At 50.9% G+C, this 15,075-nt stretch overlaps 1 protein-coding gene across 3 annotated transcripts in view; it reads left to right on the forward strand.

Annotated features, from left to right (window-relative positions):
- CAPZB (capping actin protein of muscle Z-line subunit beta) overlaps positions 1-15,075 on the forward strand; it is a 150,082-nt gene that overhangs the window by 104,284 nt on the left and 30,723 nt on the right. For 2 of the 3 annotated variants that reach the window (XM_023219798.1, XM_026455935.2), the window contains exon 4: positions 4,197-4,310. In XM_023219798.1, the coding sequence (XP_023075566.1) occupies positions 4,197-4,310 (114 nt within the window). Of the gene's footprint in view, positions 1-4,196; positions 4,315-7,149; positions 7,164-15,075 lie in introns of those variants that run through there. The other variant, XM_023219800.1, reaches the window with a different exon arrangement.

Consider the following 15,075-nt stretch of genomic DNA (forward strand, 5'->3'; position numbering starts at 1 on the left):
CTTTTCTAGAGATGGGGGCCTCACTTGTTGCCCAGGCTGGCCTCGAGCTCCTAGGTTCAAGCAATCCTCCCACTTCAGCTTCCCAAATTGCTAGGATTACAGGTGTGAGCCACATTGCCCAGCCAGGGAGCCACTGATAAGGTGGTGGGTGGACCGGACCAGCCCTTAGAGAAGTCCAGTGAAGGTGGGGAGTGGTCTGACAGACCAGGGAGCAAGCAGGGAGGAGTATTCTTACCCGGCATGCAATTCAGGGAACGCTTCCTGGAGGAGGTGGTCCTTGAACTGGTCTTGCTTAATCAACATCATTATTATATTTATTATTTGCACCTAAAAACTCCAGTTTACTGTGTAAGGCAGCTGTTCTGCAGCAGCTGGTAGAAGGACGGGATCATGTCTAGGTCCGTGGCCAGGCCAGGCTCTGAGGGAAACTTGGTACCTGCAGCCCTTCCAGGTCACCCCTTTATCCCCCACCTGCATTCCTGAGGCCCCACCACCAGCTCTGGGGGATCTCAGGCCTTTAGAGAGGAGCCTGGGGTGTGGAGGCAGAAAGTATGTCTTTCCTTTCTCCTCTTCTCGTTATGAAACTTCAAGGTCTTCTGATTCTCTCCACAGATTTCCATCCTGACTGTTTTTGATGGTTTACTTAAATAAGATCCTTATGGTGTGACCGTTGCCAGCAGCACCGTTTGAAACCTGTTAGCTGAAACAAAAAGCCTTCTCGGAGGGAAATGAAAGTCCTGACTTTTGAAATCTAAGCATTCCTGTCCATCTGTCTTTTTTCAAATGGCCTCCATTTAAGCTCTTAAGTGTGTTCTGAGTGCCCCTTCCACTAAGAATATTCTGGGTAATGTTATGATATTTCCCTCAGCTACAATTACCCTGGCTTCGGGACTAACAGCTTGAAATGCTATCGTCTGTGAGCCAGTAGAAATGTGAGTTACAGGCTTCTTGCAAATTGCAGGCCCCCAGTCTGCCCGAGAGATGGGCTCTTGTGTCTAATCAGGGTGCCTTGAAGTGGAACACCGCTTGGGTCGGGTCTTCCTGGCCTACAGGAAGGCAATGGCCGTCATCGAACTGTGGGAACGGTCCTGCGTGTGAGTGTGCTGCAGAGTCTCAAAGGGCCACCCAGGGAAGGAGGGAGTTCAGCTCCACCCCCTCAGATTTGTATCCACTCCCCCGGCCAGCAGAAGAACCAAGCCTTGTTTATAGATAAATCATGGTGACAGCATCTTTTCACCTGGATCTTTGTCTCTTGAGATCTGATGAGAGGCCTTTGTTGATTTGGTGTTTTTGTATTTTAGTGCTTAGGTGCCCCTCAGCATAAAAAAGCCAGAAAGCTGCTCCATCTCTTGGTTTGGAGGAGCAGAACACCAGCAGATTCCCCTCTCTTCCTCTCCCGGGCTGTGAGGCTTCAGTCCACCAGCAGCATCCACTTGGCACTGACTCAGGGCCAGGTACTGGGGACAAAGGCAGGCAGCACAGGCTCTCTTCTCTCAAAGGCCTCTTGCAATTGAGGGTGAGGGAAGAAGGGCAAGAATATGACAGGCATGAGGATCAACATCTGTGTGAGAGGGAGTGGGAGGGAGGAGGGAGTGGTGGGTTCTGTTGCGGGGTGGGTGCAAGAATTCATTCTTTTTTATTTTTATTTTTTTACAACTGTGATTGGACAAGAAGAATTCATTCATTGTTTTTTTTTCTTTCCCCGAGATGGAGTCTTGCTCTGTCACCCAGGCTGGAGTGCAGCAGTGCGATCTTGGCTCACTGCAACCTCCACCTTCTCCTGCGATTCTCCTGCCTCAGCCTCCTGAGTAGCTGGGGTTACAGGTGCATGCCCACCACACCCAGCTATTTTTTTGTATGTTTAGTAGAGATGGGGTTTCACCATGTTGGCCAGGCTGGTCTCCAACTCCTGACCTTGTGATCCTCCCGCCTCGGCCTCCCAAGATGCTGGGATTACAGGCATGAGCCAGTGCGCCCGGCCACATTCATTTTTAAAAACTTTTTTTTTTTTAATGAGTGTGTAGTTGAGTGCCAGGCACTGTTCTAGGTGCTGAGCAACCCGAAGAGAAGGTGACAGAAAAGGCTCTTGCCCCCTCATAGCTGAGGTTCTAGAGTGAGCTATCTACATTCACATTGATTCCGATTAAATAAAATTAAGAATTTAGTCACTTGGTCATACTGGTCACATTGTAAGTATGCAAGCAGCCCCACATGGCTCGTGACTGGTTTTGGACAGCACAGATTGAGAGCATCTCCATGTCTCAGGAAGTTCTGTTGGGCATCCCCGTTTCAGAGGGAGGAGCAGCAGGCTACAAGAACCGACACGCCAGCCTGCGCTTGGCTTCTCAGGAGAACCGAGCCATCTATTGTGGGCGGCATGCCCGTCTTCCCAGCCATCTGGGGTCCCAGCTTGTTGACGGTTTCCTTCCCATGGTGTGCACATGGTCCAATGTGACCATGAAAACTGGCTGCTGGTCATGGGGCCACAAGGGGTGTCTCATCCCATTCTTGCAAAGTCTTTACCAAAACTGCAATGAGCAGCAGAAAGTGGTCGGCTTGGAAAGAAGGATTTCCAAAGACTCGTTCTGCTTGGAGGTGATCAGGAGTGTAATGCCTGCCTGGAGACTCTTTGGGGACACCAAGCACAGCAACTCTTCCCCAACACACGTGTGAACCAGCCTCCGAGAAAGCTGCCTGCGGGTGGCTGGTGGAAGAGGCTGCCCAGCTTATTCTGGTTCCATGCTCCACGATCTACTGATGGAGGTGCCTGGTGGAGCATCACTTAACCAAGAAGAAAGATATCTGTGCACAGAATTCGTTAAAACTGGGGTTTGGAAGAGATGCGCATGCTTTTTTTTTTTTCCTTAACATGCATTCCACATCACAGTGATGCGAATGAAGGTCTGTGGTCAGGAGGGGATGTGGAAAAGGCAGTGTGGGTCTCTGACAGTGGAAACACCGAGGCGTTTAGACCAAGAGTGTGAAGGACTTTTTCTGAATTCCATGTTGTCTTCTCTGTCTTTTCATTCCTCTTTCACCTTTTTAATTCTGCTACTTTCTCTGAACGCTCGGCTGTCTGAACCCCACCTGCAGGAGTTAATGAGCAGATCTTTCCCTTATAACCCCCTTTCCAGTTCTCTGTGTGATTAAATGCTTTCCTGATGTGGCAAAATACATTTCAAGAAATACAGCAAGTCTTTTGGGCTGCAAAAAGACTGGTTCTCATTACTTAGCAGTCTTTATATGTGTGCATAACCCTTGGATGTTGGAAAAGCTGTTCTCTGTTCACATGGAGAACCTGATCACTCAGGTCTTCTAATGTAATCAGCATTTCCCTGTGGAGCTGTGTCTCTTGCCTGCCTCTGTACCTGACAGCTCCCTTCTTAATGCTTACTGTGTAAGAAGGTCGTAAAGTTTATCTAGAGCCTCCAGCAAGTCAGGGAGGAGAGTGGGCATCTGTTGAACTATAAGGTGGTGAACACATGGCCAGGCGTGGTGGCTCACACCTATAATCCCAGCACTTTGGGAGGCTGAGGCAGGCAGATCACTTGAGGCCAGGAGTTTGAGACCAGCCTGGCCAACACGGCCAAAAATCAGCCGGGCCTGGTGGCTTGCACCTACTCAGGAGGCTGAGGCACGAGAATCGCTTGAACCCGGGAGGCGGAGGTTGGTGGTGAGCCAAGATTGCGGCACTGCACTCCAGCCTGGGCAACAGAGCAAGGCTCTGTCTAAAAAAAAAAAAAAAGAAGAAGAAGAAAAAAAAAATAGGTGGTGAACACGAAACTGAGAAAGCGGGTAAGAAAGAACTAGCATTTGTTGAACACTGACAGTCTGGTGAGCTCTGGTCTGGGCGCTTGATCTGCTTGTCTCGTTTCTCATGACAGCCCTGTGTGCAGAGCAAGTAGCAGCCGCATTTTACACAGGAGGGAAGTGAGGCTCAGGGAGTTGGGACACTTGCTGAGTGTTCACAGCCAGTGAGATGTGGAGCATGGGCGTGTGTCCCAGTCTGCCTGCATCAGAGTCCTTGTTGTCCAGACCTCCAGAAAGTCCTGTTTGTTGCCAGGACCCAGAAAAACCTTTGTCGGAGCTAGCAGCTTTGCCTCGGAAATTTCAGATCGCCAGGGCTCAGCCCTGCTCACTGGCCATGTCTTCATGGAATGATTCATGGAATGTACTTTTCCTTCCTTCCCTTCCAGGTCACCATGGAGTAACAAGTATGACCCTCCCTTGGAGGATGGGGCCATGCCGTCGGCTCGGCTGAGAAAGCTGGAGGTGGAAGCCAACAATGCCTTTGACCAGTATCGAGACCTGTGAGTCACTTTCTCCTGTTGTACTTTAGCTCTTGTGATTTTTGAGAGGTAAATCCTAAGTGACAGTGTTCTATCTTGAATCTTACCTGGCCAGGCATTCTCCCTTGAATCTGTTAACTGGCTCACCTAACTAAAATTGGGAGCCATCCATAGCAGGATGCAGGGCACTCGTTTGGTGGTTGGGTTGGTTATGAGATGACTCGGTCATAGAATGCTACCATACTTCACTATGTGTTGTTCCCCTGCATCCTGATTCATCATAACAGCAGATACCACAGTACAGCGCCTACTGTGTGTAAGAAACAGTGCCAGGTATTTCTACATAGCATCTCAAATCCTCACAAACATAGCTAGTTTAGTCCTCGTTTCTCAGATGAAGAAATTAAGACACAGATTAAAGTGTTTGTCCACAGCAAGGGGTAGAGGCAGGAATTAAAGTCAGGCCTGTTTATCTCCAAAGGTGCTTATGGATTTTTTGCCGTACCACACGCTCAGTTCTGACCTGAAGCTCAGGGGCCTCCACCTCCAGCTGTTCCCAGGCCAGGATGAGCGCAGTCCTTACAGGGTGGGAGCAGAACAGCAAACATCTTCCTGAATCCTGAGTTGTTCGCAGCCTCGGCACCTGCCTTAAAAAGCGTTTTGCTAGATCTGTTGAGATTTCTTCCTGCTCTGTCTAATCCTGCCTCCCAGCACTGCAGCACCAACATGTCACTTAATTGTTCAGGTTTACAAGGAAGGACCCCAGAGAAAGTTAGCCATAATCAACAGAATCTCTTTTATAATTAAGTTCTATACTGAAAATATATCTAAACTGTAAAATAGGCAATACTAATTCAAGTTGGCAGACTTTTTTCTGTAAAGAACCGGATACTAAACGTTTTAGGCTTTGCAGGCCACACAAGGTCTCTGTTGCTGCTTCTTGGTTTGTTTTCTCTTTAACCTTTAAAATGTAAAATTCACCTCTTGAGCTTTGAGATGGGTGGGGCTTGGCCTCCAGTCTGTAGTTCGCCCACCCCTGGCCTAGGATGTAAGCAAGGAAATGGACATTAAGAAAAGGAATCATCCGAACAGTGTCAAAAAGGTAGTGCTGCCCTACTTAGTGTGAGGGGTTCATGTCTTCACTTTGCAAGTATTTGGAGTGGCTGTATAGTTCATGGCAGCTTGCTGTAACACATAAAGAATTTCTGGCAGGCACAGTGGCTCACACCTGTAATCCCAGCACTTTGGGAGGCCAAGGTGGGCACATGGCTTGCGCCCAGGAGTTTGAGACCAGCCTGGGCAACATGGTGAAACCCCATCTCTACGAAAAAAAAAAAAAAAAATACAAAAATTCACTGGCTATGGTGGCATGCAACTGTAGTCCGAGCTACTTGGTAGGCTGAAGTGCGAGGACCACATGAGCCCAGGAGTTTGAGGCTGCAGCAGTAGCTGTAAGGGCACCGCTGCACTTCAGCCTGGGCGACAGAGTGAGATCCTGCCTCAAAGAAATTAAAAAGTTTCTTTTAGAAGCTGATTTGCGAGGAAAAGTGATACTTCTCAATATCTGACACACAAACAGAAAACCCATAGCACATAGTAGAATGAAATACACAAGCACAGATCTACGGAAGACAGGAATAAATGGCCTTAAACATTTCAGTGTCCTTGAAACGCATCAGTTTGTAATACAGCCTTATCTTTGGTATCTATTACGTACGAGTATTTTATATATGTTATCTTTACTCCTTAACAAGAACCTCTGGGGAAGATGGTTTTGTTCCTCTTTTTACAAATGAGACCAAGGTTCCAAGAGGTTAAATGACTCACACAAGACCACAGGACATGGAGATGAAAAGCTAGGATTTGAACCCATATTTGTCTGAAATTCCCATAAATTGTTGATTTTCACAGTTAAAATAGGCTTCAGTCTTTAAAGGTTATTATATCTAGAACTGTGTCCTATTGTAGAATAGCTCCTTCCCCAGTGATACTGAAAAGCTGACTCATTGCTCTGTGGTAGTTTACTTGTAATTGTTTTTTACTGTCTTCTACCTGCCCATTTGGTAAGAAGCCAATCCAGCTATTAAACAAGAATGCTAGGTAGAATCAGTTTGATATTAAAGTGATAATACTGGTAATAAAATAACGATGGTGAGAACAGTTACCAGTGGCCATGCCAGTGGGCCTCCAGGTGTTCTCTCATTCGGTCTTCACAAGAACCCATGAGAGAGGGCTATCCCCCTCTTACAAACGAGTTGACAGATCAGAAAGGTGATATAACTTACCCAGGTTCACGGAGCTAGTAAGTGATGGAACTGGGATATCAAATCATCCTTATCCAGCTCCAGAGTCCAACATCAATTTATTTACTCAGCAGATGTTTGAGTGCCTCCCATGAGCCTGGTGCTCGCTGTGTACCAAGGATGCACCTCGTACGTGGTAGATGAGGCTTCTGCCCTCACCACGCTCCATTGTGGAAAAACAAACAGGGGACAAGTGAACAAGTCAGTGCTGCTGGTAATAACAGGGAGCAGCTGACTTGTTATGTAGAGCGGCCCATGAAGCCTCTTGAGAGGAGATACTTGACCGAGGTCTGACATCAAGGAAGCCAGCCAGGCAGGGGGACTGGTCGTGGCAGGGTCTCTGAGGCAGGGGCAAACACCTGTCTAAGGCCCTGAGACTGGTGCCCCTTGATGTGCACACACAGCTGTCAACCAGCAAGTGCACACCCTCAGCCTCTTTTAAATTGCAAGTCGATTTGAAAGAGATTTGGGCAAAATTGGCCCCTTTTATAGCTTTGTAAACTTCTCAGGAGCCATCTCAGGATACTCCAGGAATACAGCCTGCCCTTTCAGTCAAGTTTGAAGGTGGAAGTGGAACGTTCCCCCTTGAAAGTGTTTGCTAGATTTTCCCCCAGCTTAGGGAGCTAACCTGCCATGCATGCCGTCCCCTAAGCCTGAGGAAGTTGCCTGGCCTCACCCCTTCTGTTCTATGAGGAGGCTGTACTCTGGCTTTTTACTGGGCTACACGTTGAGATATGGAGGAGGGGGATTCTGATTTTTTATGAGACGTAAGCGTTCATGTTGTTACTCCCTTAATAAAGTGATTCAGATGTGTTGCCTTACTTTGCCATTTAGGGCCAGCCTTGGGGAAGAGCCCAGTTTCATCTTGAACTTCTGCTTCCCTTGTTCACCCTTCCCATCTCATCGTTCACATATGTAACAATACATGGTGTGTGCTTCTGCAGGGGCTTGGTTGGCCTGTTATCATGAGAATTTCCCTATTATCATTAAAACTCTTCAGAATAATCACTGAATCCTTACAGTGACTGTAGGACAAGTGGGAGTTACTCCATTTGGCAGCTGATGAAGCTGAGGCTCAGAGAAGTACTCAAGCTGGTTAACACAGCTAGAAAACCACAGGAGCCAGGAGCCATAGCTGAGGCCTCACTCTTCATGCTGGCTCTGGTGAAGCCTTTCCCTTCCCTGGGAAATGTATATTTGTAAGGTGGCTTTTGATTTCTGTGTGCCTTTGACTTGTCTACACACTCCTCTCTGAAGGTAAATTGACTCGGTGGAGTTGAAAGAGGGGTGACAAGACAGCATCCTGCCCCCAATTGGGGGTTGAACTGGATAACCCAGACCCCGAGGGTCTGTGACAGTGTGTAGTGGGATCCAGGCCGGTGCCTTTCTGTTCCCAGCACCTCAGGAAGGAGGAGGAGAAGGGAGCACAAGGGCTCAGTGGCCCCACAGGAGAGGCAGGAGGCCCTTCCTTCCCTTGCATGTGCAGGGGCAGTGAAGCCAGGTTTTTCTTGGGTGACAGGGATCGCAGACCACCAAAGGGACAGCAGTTGGAGCTGTCATCCGGGACACCAGAGGCATGAATTTTGAGTCACCCAGTGCCATTGGGGTGTGCTGAGGAGCTCTCTTTCCTGGGACCATATGCGAGGAACATTTTCCCGGCTGAACCACATGTGACGAACAAACCCATTTATAGTCTAAAAATTAAGAGAACAAGTCTCTTTTTTTTCTTTTTAAAAAACATCTTGGTGTACATTGCTCATCTCCAGAAGTTCCCATTCCCAGAGCGCCCCGCGAGGCTGTTGGTGGCCATGTAAGTGACCACAGCAGGCCCTGGAATGCAAGCTCTTTTCCCCATGGCTTTGGAGCAGAGGGGAGTCAGCTGGGTGGCCTTGTCTCCTGAGGGGCATTGGCCAGGGTCACACTCAGTTTTCCATGGGGTGGAGAGGCAGTAGGCCATCGCTTTCTCTTCATCTTTCGTCCAGCCCTTCCCCGTACAAATGCTTTCTCGCAGAAAGACTTGTTTGTTGTCCCCTGAGCGAGGCCACAGCTCTCCCACCTGTCTTCTGTTCAGGTTGGCAGATGGGTTCAGGCAAGGGTCACTCTGAGAGGAGACCTCTACCCAATGCTCCCGTCTGCAGGCTTGGTAACCCTGAACTGCTGCCTGAGGGGCCAAGAAAGTGGCCGGTGTCCCTGGCCTGGTGAGAGATGGCCGGAGCTTCAGCCAGACCCACCGTGCGAGGAGAAAAGGGGAGTGGCTGGAGAAGCCACCCCTTAAGAGCAGGTTGGGCTCGCCCTTGTGCCCAGGAGGACTGCATAGGTGCAGCTGCCACTTTCAGGCCACACACTTCAAGCCTGCGCCCCTGGTGGTTGGGGGTTGGAAGAGCAGACTGTGTTGACAGGGTCTTTAATTCACAACGATTCCAGGTGCTTCTGAATTGTCGGATCCTGATGAATCACAGTTAGGACTATGTTTGACTTGAGCTCCAGCCTCCTGACCACCAACCCCATCGAATGACTGAGAGCTGCCAGGCTCCTGCCATGTTGGAGCTCAGAATCCTCCTGTGGGGACACCCTGCTGTAGCCAGCTTCCAGGGAGCCACTTATTTTATGGACTCAAAAGTCTCTTTATGCTGGGAAGGTCACACTGGACTTTGCTCACACAGAGATTTGACCCAAAAAAAGGAATAAAGAGGCCTCGAATACCCTGTTCTACCCCTGTTCCTGCCCCTGCTGTATCCTGCTGGCTCATGCCAGAAGACTGGACTTGCCGTCTGTGGGTATGTTTGTTGTCGGCTGACGTAGCACCCACAGGCACTGGCCGTGTGTGCCACAGTCTGGAACGAGGTCCTTGTCCCCCACCCATTCGCCTGTTAGCTTTGTCCTTACTCCTTGAGGCCCTGCTTGAAAAGATGAATGGTGCTTTGGGAGGCTGAGGCAGGAGGATTGCTTAAGGTCAGGAGTTCGAGACCAGGCTGGGCGACATAGCAAGACCCCGTACCTCCAAAAAATAAAATATAAACATTAGTCAGGCATAGAGGCACACACACACACATAGGCCTAGCTACTCAGCTGAGGTGGGAGGATCACTTGAGCCCAGGAGTTCAAGGCTACAGTGAGCTATAGTCATGCCATCGTACACCAGCCTGGGTGACAGAGTGAGTCCTTGTCTCTGGGGAAAAAAAAAAAAAACACAACTAAAAAATTAAAAATATGTGGAAGGAGACATTGGTGAAGAGACAGGCTTGAGGGTCCAGAGACCTAGAGCATGATCCAGGCGGCCCATGGGCCACACCAGCCTTCCCAGAGAGCAGAACTTACCATCTCCCCAGAGGCTCCCTCTGCCACCGGAGAGAAAAATCTTCTTCACTGGATCCTGAGGGAAAGACGTGGATTCTGTCTTCAGGCTCTGAGCTTTGATCCCTGGCTCTATAAAGGCTCTGACTTTGCAGGGAGTTGGATTTAATCATCAGCACATGGAATCAATGTCAGAATGGTGGAGCTGGGCCAGGGGATGGGTTGACCAGCAGGTCTTTCTGGCTTGTAACTCCTTGGAGATGAGGCAACCCCTCCCCCCTGTGGATTGAAAGGGCCAGCAGTTGGGAGCATGACTCCTTAAGGTGGGCAAAAGGTAAGTAAGGGTGCAGGGGGCTGAGCCGTGTGTCCTCACGGCTTCCTCTGAAGTCCGCTAGCTCCTGGCTTGCCCTCCCCCTGCTGGGCCCCTGCGGCACTCTCACTTCCACGTCCCTTCCATACTGATGATTCCTTTCTCTGCCATCCTCAGGGGCAGAAGGGATCACAGTAGCACTTTCCTGAGGAGAGTAACCGTCAAGCCCCTGTGGATAGCACTACCCAAACAGCCTTGTTTTTAGGTTAAAAGAGCCAATTTGTGCAAATGCTTAAGAGATGACAAGCACATTTTGCTGGAGTGCTGGGGCCAGGTAAGGGTGTTATCTGCTCTCAAGTCACCTTCATTTTCATCACTTTCCCTCCCCAACCAGCCCACCCACCTGGTCCCCAACATCTAGGCTATTCTCTCTACCAAGCCCCGAGATGGTTTTCTGCCTGTAATTGATGGGCCTGGCTCATCCAGGGGATGTCACGAGAACTCAGTGCTGAGGCAGAGGGAAAGGCAATGGAGCGGGCCAGCTCCTGGGCAGCTGACTTGGAGGATCATTTGACGTTCTATCTCGGCAGAGCCGACTCTGCTTTCTTAGGTTCCAAGCCTAGTCTAGCTCATCAGTCACAAAACCTCATCTTTGACCTAAGTGATCTTGCTTGGGAGAGACTTAGAAGTGGAGACTTTGCTGTAGGTCAGGCACCGGCAGCTCTCAGAGGAATATCTTGCTGGTGTGAGCGACCAGTGGGCTGCCATGAACCCAAAGATTAACACTTTGATTTTTCAGGTTCCTGGAGAAGACAGGAAACCTTCCCTGCTCAAGCTTTCGCAGCAAGTCTGGCCCTGGCCTGTGTCGGCCCCGAGTTCTGCCTGGGACCAGATGTTCTGACCAAAGGGCTGGCACTGCCTCCTTCCAAAGATGATTACTCCCATCTGTGCCAGACATCTCGCCCCGTGCTCTGAAGTCCTTGGCTCTTGGCTTGGAGCAGATAATACCTTCAAACATGCGGTTGCAATTTATTGGCCTTATAAGTTAATTTTAGTGGGTGTGCAATTGATTGAAATCAAAGCCTAATGAAGGCCAGAGTCTGGGGGGTGGAGGAGCAGGGTGGGAGGGAATTTTGTGTTTTTCCTTGCTTCAGTTCCGAGATAATCTTCAAAAGCTTTAATTAGCTTTTCCAATCAGCCCTCCTTGTCTGGAAGAAGTTTATAGAGTGAAACAAGGTTGGCGTCCTCGTGGCAGTCCCAGCGCCCTAGGGCCTCTCCAGGAGTAGAGGAGCCAGGAGCTTGGTGGATGGGCACTCCTAGGCTCTCCAGCACCTGTACCCTCTGGGCCATTTCAGAACTGCAGTTGTTCCTGCTCCTTCCCGCCATTTGATGTTTGAGGAACATTGGCCCAGGAAGGGCGGGACGTCCATGTTCACATGTGAGAAATGTTTGCACCTGATTTCCGGGGTCCTTGAAACTACAGGTTCCCAGCCCCGGGCCCCTCAGTGCACCCCTTCCTCGAGAGGCGAGCATGGAGGAACTGCAGGCGATAGGGGGAGGTTTTCCAGGGAAATAGTGCAGAAGTGTGAGCAGGCAGCTGTAAGTGCTGGGAGGCTTTCCAGGCAGAAGGCACCGCCACCTCCCGCCAAAAGCCTCTGACCCTCACCAAGGTGTCTGAGGCCCGGCCACAGAATGGAGAGGACCTTGGCTTTAAAGAGCTTTGGACTGGATTCTCTATTTGTCTATTCTTGGTGACCGACTGTGCGCGAGTGAGTTAACCTCTCTGAGCCTCCGTTTCCTTACCCATCCTGCTGGCTGAGGTGTCACTCAGTGACACACTGTGCGTCAGGCCCCTACTGCACTCAGGCCTTGCCTCCACCCAACACCTTCCAGGCTGCTGGGTGACAGGGCTCTTTGAATTGTGCAGCAGGTATCTGTATGTGCGTCTTACATTCTGTGCATTTATGATCACGGATATGGGGCTGTTTGGGTGGCGGACCTGGTGGGGTAGCAGGCTTCGTGATCATTCGAGAAAGCTATGGTTTCAGGATGGAGCTCTTCCACCGCTTCCCACAGCAAGGCCTCCAGGAAATCTCTGTCTTAAAAATGGAATTGATGATTGCTGCTCAGTCTACATCATCAGGATGCAGTGAGGCTGAACAGAGATGCTAGTAGTGCCCGTCTGCAGTGACTGGAGAGAGAGTCCTTGAGATCGGTCACCAGGTCCTTACCGAGAGCCTGCCAGCGACAATGCCATGCGCCCAGAGTCAGTGGCAAATGCATAAGGCCCAGTCCCTCCCTCACCGGGGCCCATGTTTCAACACAGGAACGAGTGAACAGATGAACACAATACTTGCACAATTTGATAAATGCTGCAAAGGAACAAGAGCTGGATCCTACAGTGGGGAAGAGCGAAGGGTGTGGATATTAGGGAAGGCTCTGAGGAAGGAACTGTGGGTTAGTTATAGGGGGTTTGCACTTGAGTAGAGAGAGCTAACAGAGCTGGCCTGAGACTGCTGTCCCTTGGTCCCTTGGAGGCCTGCTTGCCAGCTTGGCCTGCGGCTGGCATCTGGGAACTTGGGTTTCGGGAGGGGTCTCACCACTTCGTGGTAAGAGTGGCTTCCAACGCCTGAACTGTGTGCAAACAGTATGGCCTTCCTTCTCCTTTCCTTGTGGGCATCTGAAATTTTACCAAGTGCTAGGTAGAGGGTGCTTAGCAGTACTGCCCTGGGCACCGAGTTCCTGGTGTGCTTCCCCAGTAGACGGCACTTCACACATGCAGTCAAACCCGTCCCTGGGGGAGTACATCACGTCCTGTGTGACTTCATGGAGCAGGGCATTGAAAGCTGGTGCCTGGTTTCTCAGGACCCCGACCCCTGCGCCTTCTCCTTGGGCTTCCTTTGCCCTATTCCCTTTCACTGCAGTAACCCTTGGCCCCGAGGGCAAGTTTGTACCGCATTCCGTGAGTCCTTGCAGTGAATTATGGTCTGGGGTCTGGGGCATAGCCCCAGGTGGTCTGGGGATCCCGGGCACAGCCCTGTACTGTGTTGGGGGAGGACAAGGACAGTGCCCTGAGCAGTGAGAACCGCCTGGGCCACGCCCTGAAGTGATTCCCAGTGGTCGTGGGCAGTGAGTGGAGGCCGGAACAGGACAGGGCAGTGGGGAGAGGCGCACAGGCCTGTGGGGCGCCGCCTCTGGGTGTCATTCTGGGAGACTTGGGAATTGTCTGAAAGGTTCGAAGGGTAGGACAGCTCTGATGTGCATCCTAAGAAGTTCCTCAGAAGTAGTGTGGAGGCTGGATTGGAGAGGCCGGTCGTGGGAAGGACCTGACAGCTCAGCTAGAGTGGAGGGCTGCTTCCCTTGGTCTGGCTGAGTGAGCTCTGCAGTTCCAGGTACCCCGGGGCTTTTTCCACCACTGGAAATGGCCAGGCCTGCGGAGTCAGAGTCCCACTGGGAGGTGGGCAGAATAAGGGGAGTAATGGAGAATGCTTAGGAATGTCCTGGAGCTGCTGGGACGGTTTGGTTGGGGACATCCCCCTTCACTCCCTGCCCCTTCGGTGAGGTCTGTGTTCTCATTTCCTTGCCCAGAGGTAGGACCTTTCCCCAGATGTAAAGCCCTCCGGAGGGATCCTGTGATGGGCACCGCTTGCCACTCCTCTTGCACTCGGGACAGCAGGGTGGAGCCAGGCCGTCGCTGGCTTCTGGCATGTCCACAGTGTGATTAGCACTTGGGTTTGAACATGTTTGTGTCTTCAGCCTTGTGCGCACAGGCCTCTGAGAACCCGCCCTGCCTGCTATGGGACACTGGCTTGCCACTGCCTGGGGCTTGTGAGAAAGTGCCAGAAGCACTTAATGGGGAAACCCAAGCCCACCTCGGTTGTGTTGTTTTCGCAGAGCAGGGAGAAAGGTCTGGAGAAACCTCACAGCTCTGGGGGAGTAGAGCTGAGCCTGCTTCCTGCTCTCACAGTGCGTTTCAGCTCTTTCGTGACCACTGCTCCTGGCGGGGGGGGCTGCTACAGTTAGCAAGCCCCTAAAGAGTGGGTCTAGACAGGCTTGCATGTTGCCCCCTGTCCTGGGGGTCCCTTTCATCTGGCATCCTAAGGCTGCAGGCCAGTGTCTGGTTGCTTGGCATGCGCGGTCTGATTTTCATCTGCTGAAAGAAAGTTAAATGGAAAACAGGAGTGTGCAGAAAACAAGTTTGCTTATAAACGTGATCCCCACGTCAGCATCAGGGACTCTGATGCCTCCGGAATTCTTGGGTTCCTGTGACCAGATAGCACACAGTCAAGCTTTGGTTTGGGCCGTTGCACATGCTGGAGTGAAACCCCGCGGCTGAAAGCAGGGACCAGTTCCCTTCCTTGGTCAAGCCTTGCCGTCCTGCCAGAGACCCTGCACTCCCCTTGCTAAGATGTTTCCCAGGCTTCTGTGATGGAAAGCTGCTTTGTGCTAGTATCAAGAATAGGTGGGGTGGGGCGCAGTGGCTCACACCTGTAATCTCAGTGTCTGGGGGCTGAGGTGGGAGGATCTCTTGAGCCCAGAAGGTGGAGGCTGCAGTGAACTATGATCCCACCACCATACTCCTGCCTGGGTGACAGAGTGAGACCCCACATCTAATTTAAAAAAAAAAAAAAGGCATTCTTGCAGTGACCGAGCCAGCAGCCCCAGCTGCCTCACTGAGGCAGAGAGCCCTCCAAAATCCCCAGTACGGGGTACTCAGGGTGTGTCCCAGATTCCTGGTCACCCAGTGGGCTCCCTTTTTAACCCTGACTCTCTCCACTTTTTTTTTTTTTGTAAGAAAAACAAAAAATGGAGATGGGGGGTCTCACTATGTTGCCCAGGCTGGTCTCAAACTCTTAGCCTCAAGTGATCCTCCCATCTT

Source organism: Piliocolobus tephrosceles, chromosome 1 (assembly GCF_002776525.5).
Source record: "Piliocolobus tephrosceles isolate RC106 chromosome 1, ASM277652v3, whole genome shotgun sequence".
Lineage (NCBI taxonomy): Eukaryota > Metazoa > Chordata > Mammalia > Primates > Cercopithecidae > Piliocolobus > Piliocolobus tephrosceles.